Below are 26,243 nucleotides of genomic sequence, written 5' to 3'. Positions count from 1 at the left end.
CCATACAACCATGTTCCAAATAACAGAAAGCTTCCAAAACATCGAAATATTGATTAAAAACAGTGAATATTGATCAACATTCCTGTGACCGAAAGCACACCCATGTTTTACTGACCCACACCTTGACAACAGAACATCCTGTAAGTGGGCTCGTTCTCTCCGTATTGAAGAGACATATCGTTTGGTATATTGGGTGTCCAAAGCAACACTTCAACCTAAGAGCAGCTATTGCGCAATACTAAGATAGCTGCAGCAGCGATCTCTTTACACACAAACAGCTGTTTTTGGACTGAAGACAGCGAAAAGGGCAAAAGCAAGTCAGCGGTTGTAACTGTGAATGTATATCTGTGCGTTTGTTGTTGGCTAATAAGTCTGAGTTTGGTGATTTGAGTGATCTGAGTTACAGCTGATGAGAGATCTACAAGGCAGTAAATGCAGCCATGTCTACAGTGATTACAGAGCGATTTATGTTGTGATATAAGCTCATTCAGATGCTTGATGTTTAATGTGTGTTTTGGTGTGGATAAAAACGGCCGGTTTGAGATGCTAGCTGAGCCTCCTATCTTCGCAGAGGTGTGTAGCATGCATAGGGTGACAAAGTACTAGGATCAGACATGGATTTCCTATTTGCATTTTGAAAATCGATCGTCGTCCGTGCTTAAATGGCTAGGTCATTGTTTCAGCAATAAAAAAACTGACGAAAAACACAAATGCTGCGCCGTTTGGAGGAGCAGCTGCATCTACGTGAGCAGGCTCTGTTGCCATAGTGAACATCTCCTGTTCCAGTCGATTTAAAGGAGACATATTATGCTTTTCCACATTTTATGACTTCTCTACAATGTTACGATGTCAGATGTTCGTATTAAACATGACCAAAGTTTCAAATGATGAGGTAAAAGTACTAAAAAGAAATCCCTGTGATCATAAACCTCAGCTATCCCCCAGTTCTGAACACTGTTTTGAACTGTTTTTCTACTAATGGCTCGGTATGATGTCATTCTGTGCCGGATTTCCAAATATGGTCATTTGCTCCAGGCAGAGAATGCTGGCCACGCCCACAAAGGAACATGCAGACCTATCCCTGCGGCAACCTGGTAAACGCATTAAGCTGATGATACAACTGATGTTATAACTCCAAGAGTCTGTCTGAGTTGAGAAGATTCTCTTTATAATTAAATGTTGGTCAACTTCAATCAATTACAGTTTTTAATTAGAAAAAGACCGTTATTTATTCAAAGCAAAGGCATCTCTGCTAGCACTCATATTTTTACTTCCACTTACGTCTTTAGCAGCAAAACATACACATCCACCCTGAGGCACTCTGGGAATGTTCACACCCCAGTCTGTCAGGAAAGAGCGAGGGCTGGAGGCAAGTGGAGGAAGATGGAGAACAAGTGTGATGAGCCAATTTTCAAGTGTGAGACTCACGAGAACATGTCGCTCGCAAACCTCTGCGTGTTTGAACCATCAACTACAAACCCACGGCGTCTGTGGTGTCACCTCGGGGTTTGTGAAGAGACGATTTGAAGCTGGAGTTCAGGTTTAGACTTCCTGTCAGCTTGAAGGTTTGAGTAACAGAAGACAGAGAGTCTCTTAGCAGCTGCCATCCTCAATATGCTCAAATATAACTGTAAATACTCAAATTGCCTTTTGTGAAAACGTCTCACTTTCCTTTTCTGGTTCAGTGTCTTCATGGATCTTATATGGAGGTGCACAGTTTCGAGGTTCTGGTCTTTTTACAAGTGGCAAATATTGCACATTTATCTGACTGATGTATTTACTTTGCAGATTATAATATTACATCACTGATTATAGATCATACTGTTTGGGTTACATTAGATAATTAGCAGTAAACACAGTGTACAGCAGAGGCTGATGGGAATGTCATTAGTTCTGCAGGTATTTGATCATAAACCAAAGTGTTGGACACATTAATTAGGATCACCTAAGTTCGTACAGTTCATCCTGAGGGCAACATGAAGGTCTGAACTCTTCATCACAATCCAACTGTTGTGTAGATGTTTCAGTGGTTTTCCTTCTCATGAGCCGTGTGGCTAAAAATACACATTAGAGATAAGTGTCCCGTTTCAGACGTATTTCCAGGACACTTTATAACCGTACAACTTTCCTGCAAAAACAGCTGAAAATATCTTTCTTACTGTAATTTTTGCATTTAAAAACACTAAAAATTGACCTAAAAAGAACACAAAGGAGTTAAACAAATCTTAAAACGTCATTTGAATTATTAATTAAAGAGAATTTGTCCTCTTGTGACATTTTTGTCGCACCAGAGGATGTTTCAACCTTTTTGTGCCAGTTTTGAACATGCTATACATGGCTAACCTGTCATTAGCAGTTAGAATATAATTTAGGGCTGTTACACCAAAGTACAAAAAACAATTTTATAGTGGTTTGGAAAAAGTTAAATATTTGAACAATTGAGACAAAAACTCACCACATCGTGGGCTTCACAGGGGGCTTCAGTACCATTAACTTTAAATGGGTCTTTCAACCAAATAAGGTTGTCCGTTAAATTGTCCAATTCAAATTTAGATATGGTGTCACACCAGAGGACAAAATGTATCAAGCTCCTACGCTTTTAGAAATACATGGATGAAATAAATGATTGCCATTTACTAAAATAGACATTATGCCTGAGGTTTTTATGTGTCATTTTATTTCATAAAGGTTGTGATTTATTGAACCATGCCTGAGACAGTCGCACTGTAGGACAAGTTTGAGATTTGGCTAAGAAAACTAATAACAAAGCTGTTTTTACAACAACAGGTCCTTGTAAAACAAATCAAGGTTTAACTGTTTATTGCACTTTGCATCATGACAAAATGTAAGCCGAACACAGCATAGAAACACGAGCTTTAATCTTTGAGGAGGGTTACAGACCCGTCTGAATCTCTCTGCGTCTCCCTCCACAGATGGTCGCTCCCTCCTGCTGGCTCCCTGTCTGGCCGACACACCGGCAGCCCGAGTCCTGGAGCGAGCCGTCCTCGAGTCGCGGGTTCGAGAGGTGGAGGAAGAGAACCGCCAGATCCGGTTGCAGCTCAGCCAATCGCAAGGCACCGCCGCCCAGCCGCCGGACGGCAACTATGGCAACCAGCAGTGGGGAGCCTCCGCGGACACGGGGCCCGAGGACGGGGACAACACGGCAGAGGAGAAGAACAACCACACGGAGTGTCCCCGATCGCCCACCGTCCAGAAGTGTGAGGTCAGGAAACACAACACCCAGCTGTTCACCTGTTAGACCAAAATAAAAGACAAGGCGGCGATCAGGCGAGTTTTACCGCTTGTAATAACATTAACATGCCGTCAGTTTCAGTTCAGTCACACATGGGGCGTCAGCTTCTGGGGTTACCAGGAGTTTAATGTACCAGTGATTTAGAACACTCCATCAGAAACACATCTTTTCCAACACTAGCTCCTTCTATTACTATATTTACTTCATTTACTCTGCTGTTCTGCCTGACGGAAGTATCTCAGGGAGTATCTGGATTTATATGATATTCAGTTCCGTTACTCAGGGTTCCCAGAGGATTTGTGCATCTCTGAAACTTCCTCTGTGAAGAACACACTGGTGTTGGCAGCGTACGGCACGATTCATGTTATACGCTAGATCAGGGGTATTCAGGAACTTTTCTCTAACTGGACCTCTTTGAATTTTAACTGAAGCAAAGCTCCGGATCATCGTGACCACTAACTTGCGTTATTATTCATTATATATTATACATTATTCATACCATAACCTGTAGTTGCATCAACAACTGACTGTCAGATCAAATAATATTTCAATAATATTTCAGTTTTCACATCAAACTGGAGGGAGAATAAATAACTACTAATAATAAATTCTAAATTTAAGTAAACTAAAGGCTGCAATAAAAAAATAAACCTCTGCGCTGGATGCAGGGTGATTGGACATCGAGTGTCTTGTGGAAAACTGTTCAAAGGAAGGTTTACACTCAACCACACCTCACCAGCCAGGAGGATGTTGCAAGAATTCACCTTACTTAAAGAACGTGAAGAGAAAAGCCGAACACGACAGAAATAAACTCTAATCTTAATAAAAAATGGTGCGTTCATGAAACAAACACCATTTGTTGCTTTAATCACGATGTGTAAATCTAATTATTTCACACCGGAAACAAAAGCCGGGAGGACGAATACATTCCCTCTTAAAGGAAAGAAATAGTGTTACCAGGTGGACGGCACGGCGAATCGCCGCAGTTCAGTAATCCCAGAGGTAACCCACGCAATCTCACCACAGTCACTTCAGATAAAGGGATGTCTTGCAGTAATCCAGAAAGCTCTCCAGCATACTGTATATCCTGCAGCTAAGACTTTATTCCTTCGTTTGAGAGTCGTCTGGAAGTCTGAGTTCACTAAACGCCGTCTGCTTCACCTGCCTGCGAGCTCCATACACCTGCCAAAACGCCCCCCCCCCCCCCCCCCCCTTCCTCTTAACACACGAGTGAGCAGCAGATAACCACGAAATAAATAATAATATAATGACAATTCCAGAATCCATATTGCAACCTGGGTTTACGTTGCACGCCCCTGATATAATGTACAGCATTTACATATGGGAGTGAAAATAATATACAGTATCTCACAAAAGTGAGTCCACCCCTCACATTTTGTAAATATTTGATTAAATGTTTTCATGTGACGTCGCTGAAGAAATGACACTTTGCTACACTGTAAAGCACCTTGCACTGTGTGCCGTTTCACATCTTGGCCAGGACATCCTTGTAAAAGAGATTAAAAATCTCAATGGATTTCTTTCCTGGTAAAATAAAGGTTAAATAAAAGTAGTGAGTGTACAGCTTGTATAACAGTGTACATTTGCTGTCCCCTCAAAATAACACATTTTGTACTCAAATTCAGTACATTAATGTCTAAACCACTGGCAACAGCCAGAAGTTTAGACATTAATAGCTGTGTGATGTGTTACTTTGAGGGGACTGCAAAGTTACACTATAATTCAGAAAAAGATAAAATCAGATATTTACAAAGATGTGAGGGGTGTACTCACTTTTATGAGATACTGTACGTGTACCATCAGAACTGCGATACCCGAAGGTAGTCTCAGGTGACTATTACAGTGTTGACGGGGACTAAAATCCGAGGGAACACACTCTTTGATGTCTTTTCCAGCCTTTGAGCTCCAACTTTTCAAAGACTTTTCTGCTCAAAAGCGGGTGATGTGAAATCATACACATATGAGAGACTAAATATGAAATTTCACATCAGAGAGTTCTGTGAATGTCCTGGATTATGGGAAGATGTCTGGTGTGAGCTGCTTCTATCTCCAAAAAAAAGAGGTGACTGTTCAGAAACTTAAAAAGTAGAGCTTCTGTTTTGAAGCAGAAATTCGCAACAAGGTGTGGAGTTAGATAGCTGTGGTCACATGTCGTCATTACAATCTGCCGGGAGAAAAGGGGAGAGAGAGAGTGTGAAAGTGTGGACGTGTGAAGTGAAATGGCTTCAGGCCGCCTCTTTTCTGAAACTGACCCCTCCACGTCTCCTGTCTCCGCAGCTGATCCACGTAGCGTGCGTTTGTGCCGGTCACAACGCCAGCAGAGACGTGGTCACGCTGGTGAAGTCTGTCCTCTTTCACAGGTGAGTCAGTTTATTCACAAACAGAAAAATGTGACACGCTGAATTTTCATTTCAGACCTTTCCCGTCTCTCTGAATCTGTAACCTTGTTTCGACTCCACTTTTCTTTATTTGAAGCTGAAGTGGCTTTTACTCAGATTTGTACAGGCCTTGAAAATCCTTGAGTAGTAGCAGACTTGGAGGGGGGGGGGACATTAAGATAGGAAGTTTCTGGAAATGAAAAGTAAAAATGAAACTTTTTAATGACATCTACTTTTTTGAAGCACGTGAATTCAAGAAAAACCCAAACTCTCTTAGTCCCAGCATCGTTCCCTCCAATCTTAAAAAAGAAAAGTTTAAAATGAATGAATTACTGTATTTCTGTTATAAGTTTGTATGAGGGGTTGACGGGGGTTCTGGGCTTTGTTGCTGACTTCATTCAGCTCTGCTCCCTTCGTTGTGCTGCTTTTCTTTCTTTTTATGCTTTTAAAGATCTAAACATCAATTTTCTTTCCTATATTTGAGCCTATTTGATGTGCTGTTGGTTTGAGAATGACTGGATGTTCCTTTAGCTGTATTTTAATTGCAAATGAAACTCTTGAGTGCTTCTTCTTGTAGACCTTTCAGGGAGTCTAACTGTCCCCGTGTTAGAGATATTTTTATCTCTCTAAATTGTTTTTCCGCTCAGTGGGGCTGAAGTCCATGTCCGTCTCTCTCCCCGGTAAATACTGGTTTTAGGTCATTGTTCTGGCCTTGAACATGTTTACAGGAAGGTCTTACAATAAAGAGTGAAAATACATGTGACGAGTTTCTGTGAACTTGAAGTGTTTTATAGAATCAATCTGGTGACATCTATATCTTTGACATTGAGAGCAAATCTCATGAGAAGACCGAGGCTGTATTGAAACCTGCCTACAATACTAGCAGCACGTACTAATGTGGCCTAAATGTAGTATGTAGTGAAAAGATCTCCAGTATACATCAGACCAGTCTACCTCTTGTCCCACAATGCAGAGTGCCAGAACGGTGACAACAACTTTTAAAAACCTTAATTTAAAATAATCAGGCGGTCTCAACAAGCGGTCAGTGTTGAAATGGCGAACGGCTGCATCGCTGCGTCAGCGGTGGCCGAGGCGAGAAATATAACTTCTGTATGTCGTGTTTTCTTATTGACAGCTCGCTGAGGTTAACGCTGCTAAACATTAGCTTAGCAGGCTTAATAAGAGTTGTGGGCTTCTTATGGGTAGTCAGGTAGCTCGTTACCGCTGGGCTGCAGCCTTGTTCCCCTCACACGAGATTAAATCAGAAAAAAATGCTTATTTATATTCCTCCAATTGTTTACTTCCACTTTCCTAAACAGGAAACTGGCTAAGCCTGGCCTAGCATACTGTAAAATAAATCCATTTAACATACTGCATACTATGAAGGGTAGTATGTAGTTCGTACTGCGGTTGCTGGTAGTCTCTAGTAGGCGGTTCTGAATAACAACAACGTGTCTGACTTCCTGTCTGTGGTGGTGAAGGAAACCGTCACCCGGTGCAGCAGAGGAGCTCTTTGGCAGCGGCTCCCAAACTCTTTCACATCCCTAAACTGACACAATTAGACCACGGACCCCCGTTTGATAATCTTCTGTCCCAGTGTCCTCCATCCTCCGTCCTCCATGTTTTATAACAGAAACAGGCTCGAAACAGTCAGACATGCTGTCACTGTGTCACTTGGATGAAAATAAATGATTCCCCTTTTTGCTGGGGACCCTCTCGGGGTCCCCAGGGGGTCCCCAGCCCCACTTGGAGAACAACTACTCTATGGAGCAGATGCACCAGGCTGTGATACACACAGTACTTGTTAGTAGATAAAGTCTGCTAGAATGGAAATAAAATGATAGAATATCACCTGAAATATCCTTTAACCAGGAGGTAATTAAAATTATTGAGTGGGGTGGTGATGGCGCAGTGGATAAATGTAAATGCTCCGTACTTGTATAGCGCCTTTCTAGTCTTTTCGACCACTCAAAGCGCTTTTACACTACATTCACCAGTCACACACATTCATACACTGAGCCTAAGTGCTCAGACAGAAACGAACATTCACATTCGTACACTGGCGGAACAGCCAGGGGCAATTCAGGGTTCAGTATCTTGCCCAAGGACACTTCGACATACAGCCTGGGGCAGCCAGGGATTGAACCGCCGACCTTTCGTTTAACGGCCAACCGGCTCCACACAGCCGCCCCATAAGACAGTACCTTTGGTGTGAGAGACCCGGGTTCGAATCCACCGTGACCCATCCACCATTGTGTCCCTGAGCAAGACACTTCGTTGCTCCAGAGGCGTGCGACCTCTGACACGTACAGCAGCTGTAAGTCGCTTTGGATAAAAGCGTCAGATAAATGAATAAATGTAATGATTAAAAAAGAGCACAAATCATAAGTCTACGCTTGAATATTGATTTTTACTTGCTTTGAGAGACATAATCTTGTTTGCTGTAAACTGCAGGGTGGGAGGGTTTGCTTTTTGACAGTAATACCACAGTTAAATCTGTTTATTTGGATCCTCTTTAGAAAATGTGAGTGTTTTTCGGGGCAAATCGGGTAATGAAAAGGAAAATAAAACAGTATAGCCATAAACACAGTTTTCATTTTGTGTTTTAAACTTTCAGTAGGCGCCCTTTGTTTTAGATTTTGACCGCAACCAAACACCGAACTAGCATAACAGTCTTTCTCTCCCCAGAAGGAACCTTCTTGACCTTGACGTCTCCCGTTTTTTCCCTCTCAATTCCTCAGGAGAAATCCTCTTCACTTTCATTTCATCACCGACACAGTGGCCAATCGCATCCTGAGTTCTTTGTTTCAGTCCTGGATGGTCCCGTCTGTGCAAGTCAGCTTCTACGACGCAGACGAACTCAAGGTAAGAGGACGACATGAAACGCTCGCACACCTCGTCTAAAAACAAGCCATGTCGGTCCTCGTCCACACACACCTCTACGTATCCTTGTTTCCTGCTCTCTGCTGGGACAAGGTGAGCCAAAGTCACGTCCCACATTTACCATATCAAAGGAGAATCTCTCAGCTCCAAAGCAGCAGCCAGTTGTGAGGATACAGTCGAGTTAAATGTGTTATAAATCTCCTTCGGAGCAGGTTTACAGAGCATCAAAGACTGAGAGACATCAATACAAAAGACTGCACAGTTCTGACACGCCACCAATTCTAAAGCAGGAGGTCCCAGCTTGGGTTTTCATGCGCCTGTCACATGGTATGCCACATTAGCAGAGATCAGAGGACTGTTTAGGTGTTAACTGGATGTTATTTCAGGATGTGGCGGAGGGTCACTCTTCAGTTTAGCCTTGATTTAGACTGACAGCCAAATCTCTCACATTAAAGTAAGAAGCACCACATAATAAAACCATGTCTGATATTTCTGATGTTGTGTTCATGTGCTTGGATAGAATATTAGACACTTTAGTATGTGTAATACAGTCTCTACACACCCTGTAAAACTCTACTATATGGCCGATGGACATTAAAGACTTCGTCAATGTCTCAAGGCGCTTTCACGCTGCCCAGTTTTCCGGGATTATTACGCTAATACGGCAGCTCGCTGCGCTGGAAAGAGGGGTCCGATCTGATCCGCCGGGAATGTTGGTAGTAACGGAGGCGGAAAGATGTCTGTGTGAAAAGCCGGCATGCCGGAACAAACGCAAGCGGCATGCCGGAACAGGAGTGACGTTTCAAGCTGTTGTTACCAGTCGCGGCCTTTTTCTATCTGTCTAAATCCAGCGACTCCGGCTGCGCCACGGCTTCGTTAGGTCCCCAGCGCGGCGTCAGTGTCCGCAGGAAGTGTCTCCGCATTGACTTGTTGTTGTATTCTGTCCTATCCGGCTGCATATCCACAGGGAGCATTTCAGAATAAGAGCATTTTGATGACATGTTTTAGATTTTATTGACTTGGTAATGAGTGCTTGCACTGTGATTAAGAAGGCTACGTAGTTAAATTGTTTTTTTTGTCTGTTTTAACTGTTTTTATTGTTGATGTATGATCGGGAATCTGCAAAGGGTGTTTTATTTTGAAAATTGACCGGATTCTCTCTGCCGTTCTGTGTCAGACTTCCTGCCCGGTTCATCTGCTCTGTGCTGCTTTACGCCGCTTCAGTCGAAAATAGACTGGCAGTGAATATTGGACTTAAAAAAACTTAAATTAAAGAAATCACATATTTTAATCGCAATATCTCTATAAAATTACAATTAGTTGATTAATTCCCCCCCAAAAATCCTTCAGCCTTCAGTCTTACTGTTCCCGATAGCCGTCTTGCTACGATCTAAAACTGGCTATGTCGACTTTGCTACAACAACACGGCCATCTTGTTGTCCAACCTTGTCGGGTTTCCCTGTTTTGTTTTTTTTACGGATATGACATTGATCCAATCCCTGAGCGCACCATTAGTCACAGGTTGCCATGGTAGCGACTTGTTAATCAGCTTGTAGCCCCGCCCTAAAGCCTCCCCTGCATTCTGGTCCATTGTCCCCTAAATGGGACCATAATTTACTAAATGAACATCATGCTGTGTTGAAGAAGAAGATTTGAAACTAGCGACTGAGAAAATGTTTCTACTTCTCAGCTGATTTATTCCCTCAGTAAACACTTTCCTGATGAGTTTATGGTCTCATAGACTTCTATACAATCACACTTCTTTCTGCAGCCGGTGGAGTCGCCCCCTGCTGGCTGCTGGAGAGATCGCAGGTTTAAGGCCCTTCAGCGCCGGCTTCACTTTTCAGACCCGGAGGTTGCCGCTTGCAATCACCACAATGGGCTTACAAGGTTTTCACACAGCAGCAACAATACATAATTGAGCTGGACGAGCTGTGGACGCACTTTTCCTCCCAAAGTCAAGTGTCAGAAAAACACCATGTAATGTATTTTAACATCAGTGTTGATGAATGAGCTCTCAGACTGATGGGAATGTGACCAGCATGAATAAGTGTGTGTGTGTAAGACTCCAACCTGCACCCCCCCCCCCCCCCCCCCGCCTCACATCATCACATTCTCCTCCCTCACAGTCTTTGTGCTGAACAATGAGTCCTTTGTGCCGTCAGATGCTTCGACCTGCAGCCTCTCTCTCCAGTTTTCATGAAGTCACGTTAAACTGGAGGAAAACAGACGAGACTCTAAGCCGATTATATTTGCAGATGATGCACTTATGCAGATCCAATTACTCTGAATCAAGAGAATTAATTAAAAATACACTGTTTGCAGATTCCGCATTGAGCCCTTGCCAAAACATGCTGAATGTAGCTTTGTGTTAACCCACACACGGAACGCTGCTCACACATAATGAACACTGGATCCATCCGTCAGTGCGCTGAGGGTTTACCGGTTTTAAAGGAAAAGATAGAAATGAAACCTGCTAGATTCACTGGTGAAACATAACACGTTTTCTTCTCTTGTCGTTTCAGTCCGAGGTGTCGTGGATACCCAACAAGCATTACTCAGGTATTTACGGCTTGATGAAGCTGACGCTAACCAAAGCTTTGCCCTCAGACCTGTCAAAGGTCATCGTCTTGGACACGGACATCACCTTCGCCACCGACATCGCTGAGCTCTGGGGCATTTTTAGGAAGTTCACCGGTGAGACACTTTGAATTTTACACCGTATTAAAGAATCCCTGTCTGAGAATACAGTGTTAAGCTTTTTGAAAGATCAACTCTGCGCGTGTGTTACGTTCACAACCACAAAAGGTACGGCTCATTTTAACCGCATTGCTGTAGCGCCACCTACAGATCAAACACCATCAGATTTTGGGGTTGTTATGTGCCCGTGTCGTCAAGTTATAAAAGTGACCCCCGCCTGCAAAGGGTGATATCTACAAATGAATAAATAACCTCAATATCATGCAAATAGGCAACACATCGGAGACAAAACTGACCCTGAAAGCAGTCTTTTTAGTAATTGTTGTTTTACCTCGAACCTGCTGTCTAACAAAAATAAATCTGTTAGACTGGACTTCTTTGTGCTGCTGTCTGAGAGTATTTACATGACTCATATATACAGAACTCTGCTCTTTCAGAATAGTTTTGTGACACTGAGGCTGATTAATGATGATGGATTGTTTTGTGTGCAGATAAACAGGTGATAGGCCTGGTGGAGAACCAGAGCGACTGGTACCTGGGCAACTTGTGGAAGAACCACAAACCCTGGCCTGCGCTGGGACGAGGCTTCAACACAGGTAACGGCCGTTTCTTTTCTGGACACATCCTCACTGAACCTGGCGAGTTGCTTTTAGACAGAACCTGACGTGACCTCGCCGGAGTTTGCTGACGCCACATTTGGCTGCAGTGTCTCAGGATGGCTGTCTGAAGTAGTTTGACAGCTGAATCATCTCACCTGGAGCCACAAATACAGATTCATTCGTTGTCTGCAGACGAGGCTCAGGCGAAGCTCAAGTCATGCTTGTGAATTATTTCCTACAGGCGTCATTCTTCTCTACTTGGAGCGACTGCGGCGAATCAGCTGGGAGCAGATGTGGCGGCTGACGGCAGAGAGGGAGCTAATGAGCATGCTCAGTACATCGCTGGCTGATCAGGTCAGGGATACCTCCAACCCGCTGAGAACACTGTCATATATGTTTGTGTCTGCTGTTCCGGTTGTCATGTCAACTTATCTGCTCCAAGAAGGGGAAAAAGGAAATTTAAAGGCAGCTGTCTGAAAGAATTTTGAGGCCTGGTGGCGCTAGAGGAAGGGCCAGGGGGTCAGATTCGTCTGGATCATGAATCCATAGCAGATTTCAAGGAAATCTGGTCATTTTCAGGACATCTCAGTCTGAGCTCACAGTTTGTGTTGGACCGATCAACTGTTTAGAACAATTTGTTTGTTACACTGCGGGCTACAACCGCAAAGATACAACAATCATTAAGAGTCCTGACAGCTGAGAGCACAAAAGACATTATGGTATAAATCAGAAATACAAGCTTATTAAAATCTGAATGTTCTTCAGCAGGTAGCAGTCACGAATTGTAATAAGTTACTTTTTACTCCTTCAAAAAGTAATAACGGGAATCACCAGAGGCCCCACGATACGATACCATCACGATTCTTATGTTACAATACGATAGTACTGCGATTTTAAATACATTGCTTAAATACTTACGATCTTTTTTTCCATCTTCAAATTGTGTCCCCAAAGGAAAACTTTTTTTTTCTAGTGGACTGAAAAAGCAATTGCTTTTATTATTATAGTACCAAAAAGTACTTTGACTTCCACAGGTGTTATGCCGAACTTTGCATGCCCGCCAAGAATTGAAAAAATTTCTGCTTTTAAACGCAATACTGTTCATTGCGGGGTTCATCAATAGTGAAAAATAATCAGTCTCTTTTTTGAACGTTAAAAACCATTAATATATTCTTACACTTAAAGTACCATTTCTTGAGAGTGAGCAAAATCAAGTGGCGCTAACTGCGTTTAAACAATGTGAACAGCACCTTATTTAATAAGTGAACGGATAATTCGGCAAAACAGATGTTGTAGGCTACCTGCAGAAATTTGCATCCACCTGTTTTCTCAGTATAACAGAGCGTTTCACGGCAGGCATGCAGAATTCACCTGCGCTGCTAAACGTCACCAGACCTCGTGGGAGCAAGGCCTGATCATTGTTCTAAGCTCACAGTAAGCTCACGCAGTCTACCGGAGGTAGATTGCGTCTGACTTGACGGCGCTGTTTTTATTCCTCTATCAAGTCGGCAAAAGTCAGCCAGTTATCTCAAACGCACCTATTGACTACCAGTCATACAGCGTGCCAACTTCGACAGCTGTTTTCCACATAGATCCTTAGGCTCCTTACACGCTTGCTAATAACTGTTTTGAACATCGGTCTCCGACATGGACAGATTTGTTCAATCTACCTGGGCGTCCCGCTGCCTGTGTGTGGGGAAACGCTGTTTACTGCACCAATGCAGAAAACAATGGTATTTTTAAAATAAAATGTAAACAGAGCTTTTTAACCTCATGTTGATCCATCAGCAGGTGTAACGCATGTTTACTAAGATTGTTTTGTGAAACCGTGATTTCCAAGGTCAGGCATCAACTGAGCAGCTGAGAACGCCAAATATAATCCAAACTTCTGATTTAAATCGAGAACCATTCTGAAAGAATAAGTCAACAAGAGTTCAAATTAGACTGTTTCTGATAATCAATGCAACAGACTAATTTTGGTTTGTACCAAAAAAGCACTGAGGTTGGATTACCCTCAACTCCAGTTAAGACGGAGTATCCTTCCATAAACTTTGTAATACAGTTCAGAAAGGTCGGATGCATTAGCCTCATCTCAAATGTCCGGTATGAAATATGATTGTTCTTTGATCTGCGCTGCATCATCCCAGCTCAGCTTACAGTGATTGATCCAGAACACAGCGAGCCGTTGTAAACAGTCCAACAGATGGTAAAATCAAAGCCGAGATAACATGGCTCTGTGGTGCCTTCAAGAGACGAGCTGCTGCATTTTCAACCGGGACCTTAACACCAGGGTGACTCTCGCTTTCAGGAACGCCTTCCTGTTTCCTCCCTCCTGAGAAATGTCTATAGAATCAGATTTGTGCCAATACACAGCAGAGAAAATAAAACTAACTGAAGCAAAAAAACAAATCTCTTCTGTCGTGGGCCAACTTAAGACAACACAACAGCAAGTAGGTTACAGCTCAGACAACATATGATCAATACTTTATTAATCTTGTAGTAATCCAGTCAAACTTCTGATCACTGAGAAAGCAGCAGAGGGAGCTGTAAACAAAAAGTAAAAACCAACAACAACTTCTTTGTTTGTAAGTTGTTTTATTTTTGAAATATATTTTTTTCTTCAGTTAGTTTAACTTTTTCAATTTTTTTGGTTTTGTTTGATTTTTAAGAAGTTTTGGCACAAATCTGATTCCGTAGACGGTTTGTCTGTGACAGAATTGCAGTAGGATCCAGATCTCAGTAGGACCAGAAGAGCTGCTGCAGAAGAGTTGTTAACGCTTTTGTTGTCTGTCCACCGTGAGCAGGACATCTTCAACGCCTTCATAAAGCAGAACCCGGTCCTGGTGCACCAGCTGCCCTGCTTCTGGAACGTCCAGCTGTCGGATCACACTCGCTCCGAGCAGTGCTACACCGAGGTGTCCGACCTCAAGGTACGTGTAACCGCTACTTTCCTAAACCTAACCAAGTCTGAGGATGTTTGAAACAGAAAATAAATGTGATTCACTGTCAGACGAGGCGCCGCAAATCAAAGGCGTTAAAACTGAAACTGATTCAACATGATTTGATATGATTTTTAGCTTCATTTACTTCCTCAAGAGTTTCCTGGCTGGCCCCATTTGTCCGATGTGTGAGTGTGTGGAAGCAGTCTGCATTTCCTTTAGCAGCTGTGACCATAGGTGTCATTTACGCTGGGGACATGTAGTTTAGTATAAAAATATCTGCTGGTTTTGTGCGTGTGACCACAATATTCTGCATTGTCACGTCTCGAGGGCCAAGTGTTCTGTCACACTCATCTGAGCCCTTAAATGTCCCCACCACTTTTAAACGCCCTTGGCTGTGACCACCAGGTCTATAATTAGCAGTTTAGGCCAATTAGGTAAGATCATCACTCAGACCTAACACAGGTGTGAAGGCCCAGCTCCGAGACCATGCAAATAAGGGAAACACACATGGGGGACCGACTTAATCAAAGTAGTTTATTTAATTAGACCAGCTGCCTCTAATTCCGCACACGTGAACGGGCTAATTGATGGTCAGGATTGTGGGAAAATACGTTGACATTGCGGCAGAAAGAATCTCACCAAGCCTCACGAACACCGGACAAGTGTCTGAGCCAAACCTCCGGAAACAAAAGTGGATTTCAAGATGCTTTTGAAATCAGCAAACGATTTAAAGCCATCAGTTAAAGGCACAACATTTCCCTCTGAAGTGGAGTAAATGTACTGAGTAAGCTTCCCGCTGTGTTTCAGGTGATCCACTGGAACTCTCCGAAGAAGCTCCGCGTGAAGAACAAACACGTGGAGTTCTTCAGGAACCTCTACCTGACCTTCCTGGAGTACGACGGAAACCTGCTGAGACGAGAGCTGTTCGGCTGCCCGAGTCAGGCCAGTCCAGAGAGCGTCCAGGTGAGACACTCACAGAATGACCCATACCCCGCTCTACCTAGTCATGGTTCTTTAGGGTGATTGAAATAGAGCGGGACGATCTGCATTTTGAGGCTGATCCAATATTGAGTTTTGAGAGCAACAACTATCTGATAACCATCTACTGACAAGTATTCATTTTTAACAGAATAAAAAACACAATCAAAAATATAATTATTATTTGGCAGGATATCTGTTCACGGTACAGTTAAAGTGTGGCTGCCATGACAACACAACCCTGTCTAGATTTGCTAAATCTTGATTACAATCCAAACTGATTTAACTGGGATAATTGGCTGTGGTGCATTTATGGTCTAGTTTTTCTGGCAGAAACACAAAAACAAGGAGCCAAAACTGAGGAGAAACTTGTCCTGTCCTAACAGGAAGCAACAGAAAATGACCAACTAAAGATTTTAGGTCTTTAAAAGAACTTGTCAGAGCGTTGAGCAGCGTTGTGTCTCCTTCAGCTGCAGGCCGCCCTGGAGGAGCTGGACGAGGACGATCAGTGTTACGACTTCCGTCGGGAGCGACTCACCGTTCATAGAGTGCACCTGTACTTCCTGCAGTACGAGTACACGCCCACCGAGGACAATACTGACGTCACACTGGTGGCCCAGCTCTCCATGGACAGGTACACCAACCAACGCATGCCTTTTATATACGTGTCGTTTTTCCATCACCAGTACCAGCTCAGCTCGACTCGGTTTTCCATTGCAGATAGCACCCTCAATGTAGCTGGTCATCATAGCGACGCCACACACAACTGCCGCGACGTAATGTTCAATGCGACCCGCAAACAGCCGTCGCTTTATTAAGTTAAAACGTTTCAACATTACTGGGATGGACTGGCGACCTGTCCAGGCTGTACTCCAGCTTGGCTCCAGCCCCCCGCGACCCTGTACGCAGGATAAGCGGTATGAAAACCTTCCAGCTGTGTTTTCCTCTGCCGTTGTTGCTGCAGCGGTCTGTGTGACGGCGGGAGCAGAGGGCTCTGTGAGTGGGCGGCTGGCCGGCCTCGCAAGCTCCTCCCACGGGTTGCCGCAGGCTTCCCCCGCCTCCTCAACTCCGAAAACTTTCAACTTTCACCATCACTTCTCATAAAACTGTAGAAATTGGAAATCTACAGAGCTGATTTCGTATGTAATTTCATCACTAAATCCACTTCTGAGAAGTTTTGAGCTGAGAAAACTGTAAAATCTAAAACTCCCTGTTGCTGGCCTGTCTGGTGACGATTCTCTGTGACCAATCAGCAGTCTGTCACATTTTAGTATCGCCTCAGCTTGCTTGAAACCTCAATGGAGGACATACAAAAAAAAAGTACCTGGTCCAGGTCCAACTTTTCCACAGTGGAAAACCAAAAAGAGGTGCGTGGAGCTGGTACGTGCGGTGGAAAAGGGGATAAACTGTATTAGCTCTATAATTCACACGGTCTTCATCAACAGATGTAAGAGAACTACAGAGAGCCTGAGTCACTCGCTTCCGGTCCATGGGACCTTATTTCGGAAAAATTATGTTGGGTAGTCAACGGCGAGAAACCACTTCTACTTTGATCCTGTTTGAACTGAGACCAGAATTACACACGTTTGTCAAGAACGTTGCAGTTTGTTGTAAAACAGAAAAGTTACATTTTAGTTTTGTGTGAAAACCATCCAGTGAACTACATCTCTCGTCTCTCACACAAACCTGTTAACGCGGTAATGCTAGCTAACATTCATTGCTTGGTTGCTGCTGACAATAAATATCAATCTTATCATAGAATATAATATTTAGTTTTCATCAATATCTAAAGTCACGTTCTTAAAGAAATATCTGACACAAAATGAATGACCAATGTTTTCAGTTTTGTTATTTTCCTCAACAGCAATCCTGCATCTTAACACCACTGTTGTTTATTTCATACACATATTATAGCAGGGAGTGCCGCGCTAACGTCAGATACTGTTTTGTCCGCTGTATTTACACCCTACGCGGGTCAGGGAGCTCGATTTGGCTGTGAGGGAGGGTCTAGTTTCGGCAAGGCCCGTTATGTTCCAGGCAGAAATATCTCACCTGTACTGTTTTAATCCAGCGACTCTCGTCCTTTCATCATCCTCTTATGTAAGTTCTTTGACATCTGCCTCAGTCATTGGAACGGTTATGACGACACATACGCAAATTTTGTTAGTCGTCTTTGTAATTACGTATTTTCAGTCTGATACCTCAACATTTTTACATCGAACTGCAACTTTCTTGACTTCTACATTTCAAATTGGCCATCATGTGTGTAATTCAGAGCACAGTTTAAACGGGATCAAAACTCAGCTCTCTTACCGTTGACTACCGTACAAATTCTTTCCAAAGTAAGGTCCAATGGTGGTCCATCAGAACAGGAGGGACCCTCTAGATACTGAAGTTTTCTGAGCACGTTAAGAACAGCCCCATGTTTGTAGGTATACAGTGGGTACGGAAAGTATTCAGACCCCTTTAAATTTTTCACTCTTTGTTTCATTGCAGCCATTTTCCAAAAATCAAAAAAGTTCATTTTATTTCTCAGTAATGTACACTCAGCACCCCATCTTGACAGAAAAAAACAGAAATGTAGAAATTTTTGCAAATTTATTAAAAAAGAAAAACTGAAATATCACATGGTCATAAGTATTCAGTTTTTTTCTGTCAAGATGGGGTGCTGAGTGTACATTACTGAGAAATAAAATGAACTTTTTTGATTTTTGGAAAATGGCTGCAATGAAACAAAGAGTGAAAAATTTAAAGGGGTCTGAATACTTTCCGTACTCACTGCAAGTAGTTCAATTCCAGTTAAAAACAATGTTTACGTCACCAAAACAGACATTCAGATCTGAAATGAACAGTTAAATGAAGGAGTTATGTCCATTATTTTACTGCAGAATAACCAAAGTTTAGTTCTGCAAAACTGAGAAATTACGTAAATTTCAGAGGTTTTCAGGGATCAATTAATGAGTTAATAACTTCAAGTCATTCTGCAGTAAACACCTTGGAACAGCCTGTTAATCCACCATCAGAAGCTTTATTTCTACTATATTATATATAATAATGAAGGAAGACCGAGCAATAATGAACAAAACTCTTATTTTAGATCTGAAAATGTCTGTTTTGGTGACGTTGTTTTTAACTTTAGCACCATTTAAGGTTTTTCACTGGACTTGAACTACTTCGATTTGGCTTAAAACAAAACGAAAAACTAACAAAGCACAACAATTAGGGCTGCTGATGAAGATCATGCAACATGATCGAAAACTCCAGGACAGCTAATTTAATGGACCTTGTAACACAATTGCTGCTTTCACCAGTTTGATATCACAGCAAACTGAAACCCTTTGTGGCCCCCCGCAGGCTGCAGATGCTGGAGGCCATCTGTAAGCACTGGGAGGGCCCCATCAGCCTGGCGCTCTACATGTCCGACGCCGAGGCCCAGCAGTTCCTACGCTACGCTCAGGCCTCAGAGGTCCTCAAGAACCGCAAGAACGTGGGCTACCACATCGTCTACAAGGAGGGCCAGTTCTACCCCGTCAACCTGGTGAGGAACGTGGCCCTGAAGAATGCCAACACGCCCTACGTGTTCCTGACAGACGTGGACTTCCTGCCCATGTACGGTCTCTACGATTACCTCAGGTAAGACCAGCTGCTACTACAAAAACTACTCTCCTCCCTCCCTCCCTCCCTCCCTCCCTCCTTCCCCCTCTCTCCTCACCGGTCATGTTTCCTCCTTGCAGGAGGTCTGTGGTGCAGCTGGACATGGCTCACACTAAGAAGGCTCTGGTGGTTCCAGCTTTTGAGACGCTTCGGTACCGTCTGTCCTTCCCCAAATCCAAAGCAGAGCTGCTCTCCATGCTGGACATGGGGACCCTCTACACCTTCAGGTACCTGGGGGAGGAGGGAACATGTAGATACATAATGTGGCGGCTCTGGATACGATTGTCCTTCCCTTCCTGCCTCTCCAGGTATCACGTGTGGCCCAAAGGTCACGCTCCTACCAACTATGCCGAATGGCGAACAGCCACCACCCCGTATCAAGTCGAATGGGAGCCGGACTTTGAGCCGTACGTTGTGGTGAGACGGGACTGTCCAGAGTACGACCAGCGCTTCGTGGGCTTCGGCTGGAACAAGGTGTCCCATATCATGGAGCTGGATGCACAGGTTTGTGTCCACAGTCCAAATGCAAAAGATGGGAACTCGATGTGAAGGAGGGAATGTTCTCTTGTCTCAACGCGTTTTATTTTTCCTTTTCTCAGGAGTACGACCTGATGGTCCTCCCCAACGCTTTCATGATCCACATGCCGCACGCGCCCAGCTTCGACATCTCCAAGTTTCGCTCCAGTTCCAGCTACCGCAACTGTCTGAACACCCTGAAGGACGAGTTCCACCAGGACCTGTCCAGGAAGTACGGCTCGGCCGCTCTGAAGTACCTCACCGCGCAGAGGAACATCTAAAAACCCAGAACTGCTGAGAGCCAGCAGGTCCGCCAGCCTTCGAGCTCCTGAGCGACGAGGCCCCCCGAGAGCTCGGACATCTACTGACTGCGCCGCGGTGCGCAAAGAATGATGGTAAAGCTTTACAGCCCTTTCGAAACATTCTCGAACCTTGTGCATTAATTCTCCAGACGACTCCACCTCAAGGTGAACGAGAAGCAGAGGCAACAAAAAACGGACAGCAGATTTTCTAAACGCAGGATTGACTCGGCTGAGGCGATGGACGAGTGTGGATACTGACGGGACTAGCTTTAAGGCGGGGAAATAACCATATTCTTACAATTTGTTCTGACAATCAGGGCTTTTTCCAGAAGACAAAGTTTGTTCACGAGGACATGACGGGAACATGTGTCATCTTGGGGGAAAGATTTAAAAGAGGACACTATATTTGAACTGAGGCCAGTCGAACTGGAGAAAGATTTAAAGCCTTATCACGTTCCATGGTATTTACTGAGATATCTAATGTTTTAATTTGTCTTTCTTTTCCAGTGTAAATCCGAACCAATGATTAATGAACACTGGCATTTACAATGTTTTGATTAAGACTTTACATGAGAATCAGTTTATATTTCCTTTCTATATTTCCTTTAAAAAAAACAAAAAACAATCCATCTTGTCCCGGTCAAATTATTTCAGATTTTCTGTGAGCTGCAGGGATGTGCTTTGTGTGTGTATGATCCAGCTGCGTCATTCTCGCTTTTGTCTTGATCATGTATTTGCTTGCATGTAAAGAGTTGCACTACGTGTTCTTTACACATCATTCACCCCTCTGAAAGAAGCAAAAATCTATTAATGATAACAGATTATACATCGTTCCTGATTGGGACCAACACTGAGGCCGTGCAGCGCGCCGTTATTAATGACGCTATTAGCTCTGAAGTGAAACTGCTGCAGTTCTATGAAGGCCGGGAGCTTTTCAATTTACTTATTTCTTCCATTACATCTATAATGTGTCAGATTCACTGGATATATGTGCCACCTACTGAACCTACAACCCTGTTTTTGTTTGTAAAGTCCAACTGAAATACAAAATTCAAACCTTTTTTTGCAGTGCTGTCCAATGTATTGTCATTACGAGAATAATTACATTCGGTCACAGATCGTCTTGGTTCCTAGAATCTAAGGCACCGACCTTCATCATTGTAATTATATTCGGTCTGACTGTCGCAGGGTCTTTTTTGCTAACAGAAAATGTTTGAATTTGTTTATACCACAGTAAATCGCTAATTAACCTGACAAAATAATCTAGTATGTCACATGAGAGCAAACAAAGAGCCATACTGCAGTTTGTTTATTTAACAGGGACAACGCACAATATATGTACAGTACCAGATAAGATATAGCTAAAAGCTAATTCCTGCAGTCCCTGGGAAGGTGCCAATAGTACGCAAGATATTACAATAAAAAAAAAAAAAAAATCAATACTCTATCCAAACCTTACATGTATAGATAAAAGCCAATCAAATCAAGCCAGATATAACAAACTAAAAACAGACTCAAATATACCCAACCTCCCAAAAAAACACAACATCAACTGTCAGTACAAGAAATTAACCAGGCACACAGTACAAATACTGGCTGCATTCAGCGTCTCCCAGCTCCACACCTGATTGTCCTTCAATCCAACGAAGGTTAAAGTCGAGGGCAACTGGACTTGGTTGACGATACTGATACTGAACGACCATCGTTGGTATCTTCACCTTCCCAGGAAACTCAACAAACGTAACCTATTGGCTTCAGGTGAAGATACCAACGATGGTCGTTCAGTCTTGGCCACAGGTAGTCTTAATGACTGTCGTCACAGCAACCAGGAACACTAACGAACCGATGACCCGGGCCAACGACCCCACTGAGGTTAAATAGCTGAGTTTCCCTGCCAGTCAGTCAGAACTGAAGAAGTCCTTTGGATGAGGGACGAAACGTCTTCCAGTATCTTCAACCAAGTACAGTTGCCCTTGATTTTAACCTTCGTTGGATAACTATGACCTGGATGACTGAGAACCTTCATAGACATTGTCCTTCAACCATATTTTCACACTATTTTTAAAATGTTTAAAAGATGCATTCTCTGACACTCAGAAAAGGCAGCTGGGATGTGGAATTTACCACTGAGAAGCAGTTTTTTCCAAATGCCGTAGACCAAAACTTAACACAACAGTCCCCTCTAGAAGATACAGGAAGAGTCAACACCATGTGTTTGATGAAGACTGTGAGATGAAGTTCTGTTCCTAGAGGTCAAGGATGAACTTTCACGCTCATAGCTAATTAGCAATGTCGCGTGATGTCTGAAGATTCTTAGTTATCGTAGGATATGTACAGGTGCATAGTCAGCTGGACTCGTCTGTCAGAACGAGCCTAGCAAGTGAATCTTCCCTGGTGGACGTTTGCTTGGAGCACATCCACCAAGCTAACAGTGTAAGAAAGACCGTGCGTCCAGATAAATAAGGAGACATTAGCTAGGAAGCTAGCAGTTCAGTCCATTGCAAGTTGCGAACCAATGGAGACAAGACAAGACAACGAGGCTCCGCCTTTAAACCACACGTTAAAAAAAGAAAAAGAGGCCGCCTGTAACTGACGGAGCAAATCTAAAGCAAAACACGTCTTTCAGTTGGACTTTAACCTTGCTAATTTCACTGTTTAAATGATTTGATTATTATTTTGGAGGATGGCTGTGTTCGTTTGGACCGTCTGTCCAACCGCCGTGAGAATAGCTCAACTGATATCGCCACTGTATTTAGAGAGAATTATTCAGAAGGGCTTTGGTGACTCGCTCAGCTTTTGTCTAAACTCACCGTTTGATTAAAATGTGATTGACCAAAACTATTTGGACTGTTATTGGCCAGATTTACCCGTATTTCGGTGTATGTTCAAGCTCCCCAGAGGATGCTCGGAATGTTTTTGACGTCCTTTTTTTTTGCTCCATTACTCAAATAGCGAAAGATTGGGGGTGTGAAATCGTTTGTGTTAAGAAATAGTAAAGAATTTATTCAGATCTAGGAGCAAGGTACTGAGCGCCAGGCGTTGGATCGTGAGTGATGGTGTACGTGACGACCGCAGGCTCAAACAGAGTTTATTTGATGAGTGTGAACTGTGACACAAAAAGCCCTGCGAACCCCCCACCCCCCTTTACCCACCGCCATCCACGCCACCTCCATTGACTTGTTGTTGATTGTGGTAAATGCTAGTGCCTTTGCTGTATTGTGAAACTGGATATTGATTGTACTGTTGTACCGACAGGGCCTGGGGATAGTCAGGCACTCTATTTATTATTGTTGACTCAGATCAATCATATTTTTCTATGTAAGTGCTTTAAATAAATTTGCCCTTTTTTTAAAATCACTGTCTGTTTTTTTACACCTGCAGCAAACACCAGTCCCGACTTTTCTTCTTACTTTGGGATTACTGAAACCTTGAAGGTGTTTTAAATTCTCACTCCAGGGCAAATAATATTTTGGGGTATCCAGGAGTTTCTACTATTTACCGAGGTCTGTGGTTTAAGCCTGTGTGAACTTTCCATGTGTGTAATTGGTCCAATGAAAATGTATAAACTAAATTATTTTGGATGAACACAGAGGTCCCCTGAAAGCTCTCGTCCTGTTCAAATGCAAATTACAATAAAAATAATCGGATACACTTTAAAAAAAAAAGGCTTTGGTTCAGAAACATTACATTTGATTTATTTTCTCCACTTTGTCAGGAAACAAAACCAAGTAGAGAAAATATTCACCAACACCTACGTTTGGAAAGGCACTGCAAATACAGAAAATGCATCTATATACCTGCCACTTTATTATTAGGTTCTGTTGGAGCCACAATATTATTGATATTAAGTCATAGTAAAAACAAGATGATTTTAATTCTATTGAAATTTGAGATCATGAAGCTTAGACTTTGGATTTTCAATTTGGAAACATTAAAAACAAAAATACAGTTCCCTCCAAAAGTCTTGGAACAGTAAGGCAAATTCCTGTTTCTGTTGTTCGCTGAAGACATTTGGGTTTAAGATCAAAACATGAGACAAGAGTTCAGAATTTCAGCTTTTATTTCCAGGTATTCACGTCTAGATGTTTTAAACAACTCAGGACAAACCACCCTTTGTATTAGACAACAGCATTCTTAGGTGAGCAAAAGTAAATAACATTTAATATTTGGTGGCAGAACCCTCTCTTGCTATAACTGCCTCAAGCCTGCGACCCATCCACATCACCAAACTGTTGCGTTCTTCATTTTTGATTCCAGGCTTTTACTGCAGCTTCTTTTAGTGCTTGTTGGTTTCAGGGCGTTGCCGTGACATCACCTCCACCATGCTTCACAGATGAGCTCGTACGCTTTGGATCATCAGCAGTTCCTTTCTTTCTCCACACTTTGGCCTTTCCATCTCTTTGCTAGAGATTAATCTTGGTCTCATCAGTCCATCAGATTGTGATCCAGAACTTTTGCGGCTCATCTCTGTACTTCTTTGCAAATTTCAGTCTGGCCTTCTGATTCTTCCTGCTGATCGTTTGCATCTTGTGGTGTGGCCTCTATGTTTCTGCTCTCTGACTCTTCTTCCAACAGTGGATTGTGATACCTTCACCCTGCACTGTGGAGGTCGTTGGTGATGTCACTTCCTGATGTTTTGGGGCTTGTCTTCACAGCTCTCACCATATTTCTGTCATCAGCTGCCTGTTGGACGTCAGTTGCTCAGTACACCAGTAAGCTCTCTGGTCTTCATGTCGCTTTATCCTCTTTAACAGGAAATGCGGTCTTTATAAGTTTGAACCAAGGATGAAAACTTAGACTAGTCATGCAGAGCTAGTTAATGTTTGGACAATCAACACCTGGGCAACAAGAAACATCTGTCAGTCACATGTCCCAGTAGTTTTGCTCACTTGAAAAATGGGTGGCTTCAAACAAACGGTGGTTTGTCCTGAGTTGTTTAACACATCTAGACGTGAATAGCAGGAAATAAAAGCTGAAATTCTGAACTCGTCTCATGTTTTGATCTTAAACCCAAATGTCTTCAGTGAACAACAAAAACAAAAGGAATGTGCCTCACCGCTCCAAGACTTTTGGAGGTGAGTGTAGCTGTTGAACTAAAGTTGGGAAAGTAAAGCCATGCATTTTATACGTGTTCGTCGGTGTCTCCGCCACTCTGCAATTATACCCCCAAATGCTAGTTGGCAGTAACAGAAGTATAAATTAGACCTAAGTCATTCACAGGTGTAATGAGTGACTGGGTAACAACTTGGGAAAGTTCTTAAACTTTTGAGTGAGGACAGAAACAGATTAGTGACCGCATTGTGAACATAGTATTAGAAACATTTAAGTTTATAGGTTCGGTTAAAAGTCGACCACGGAGAATTAATGTTTTGACGTGATAAATCTTGTGTATTTGGAAGAAGACGTAAAGGATCTCTGCGATTGCTTTTTATACAAACGAGTCACAACCCTCCTCTACAAGGCATCAAAGGAAAAACAACATGAGACGCCATGACAAGGTACAACTGTCCAATTGCTTCCTTATAAAAATAGCTAATCAACCAATCACATGGCAGCAACTCAATGCATTTAGGCATGTAAACATGGTCAAGAAAACTTGCTGAAGGTCAAGCAGAGCACCAGAATGGGGAAGAAAGGGGATTTAAGTGACTTTGTACTTCATGGTTGTCAGTCTGAGGTGCAAGGTGTACCTAATAAAGTGGCCAGTGAGTGTATGAAGACTGAAAAGAAGCAACTACAGAAGAAGTTCCTCAGCAATACCAGACAACAGGCAGAAAACAGCAATATTTGCAGTGCTCGAAGCGGGACGGTAGAGCTGAAACGATTAAATTGACATTTTCACCATCATCTGACTTTTTATAGACCAAACAACAAATCGATTAATCAAGAAAATATTAGTTAGTATATTAATATGTTAGTTGCAGTGTTACTCTACATTTTAGTCTTTGGCATACCAGGACTTTTTCTAGCACTACGTTACGCTCACCAGTCAGTAGAGACAGAGTAGGGGAGAACAG

The 26,243-nt window shown here is 42.9% G+C and overlaps 1 protein-coding gene across 2 annotated transcripts in view; it reads left to right on the top strand.

Annotated features, from left to right (window-relative positions):
- Window positions 1–21,662, top strand: part of large2 (LARGE xylosyl- and glucuronyltransferase 2) — a 97,199-nt gene extending 75,537 nt beyond the window's left edge. For both annotated transcript variants that reach the window (XM_038700965.1, XM_038700966.1), the window contains 13 exons: window positions 2,934–3,223; window positions 5,552–5,634; window positions 8,394–8,517; window positions 11,061–11,232; window positions 11,727–11,831; window positions 12,076–12,188; window positions 14,639–14,764; window positions 15,584–15,739; window positions 16,225–16,388; window positions 19,109–19,387; window positions 19,489–19,635; window positions 19,717–19,912; window positions 20,008–21,662. In XM_038700965.1, coding sequence (XP_038556893.1) covers window positions 2,934–3,223; window positions 5,552–5,634; window positions 8,394–8,517; window positions 11,061–11,232; window positions 11,727–11,831; window positions 12,076–12,188; window positions 14,639–14,764; window positions 15,584–15,739; window positions 16,225–16,388; window positions 19,109–19,387; window positions 19,489–19,635; window positions 19,717–19,912; window positions 20,008–20,205 — 2,153 coding nt within the window. In that variant the 3' untranslated portion in view covers window positions 20,206–21,662. The remainder of the gene's footprint in view (window positions 1–2,933; window positions 3,224–5,551; window positions 5,635–8,393; window positions 8,518–11,060; window positions 11,233–11,726; window positions 11,832–12,075; window positions 12,189–14,638; window positions 14,765–15,583; window positions 15,740–16,224; window positions 16,389–19,108; window positions 19,388–19,488; window positions 19,636–19,716; window positions 19,913–20,007) is intronic.
- The last annotated feature ends 4,581 nt before the right edge of the window (window positions 21,663–26,243 follow it).

The sequence above is a fragment of the Micropterus salmoides genome, unplaced genomic scaffold (genome assembly GCF_014851395.1).
Source record: "Micropterus salmoides isolate LMB-PRFRI ecotype aquatic unplaced genomic scaffold, ASM1485139v1 Ms_hic_scaffold_6, whole genome shotgun sequence".
Taxonomy (NCBI): Eukaryota; Metazoa; Chordata; class Actinopteri; order Centrarchiformes; family Centrarchidae; genus Micropterus; species Micropterus salmoides.
Note: the sequence above shows the minus strand (reverse complement) of the source record. Positions and strands in the feature narration are given on the sequence as shown.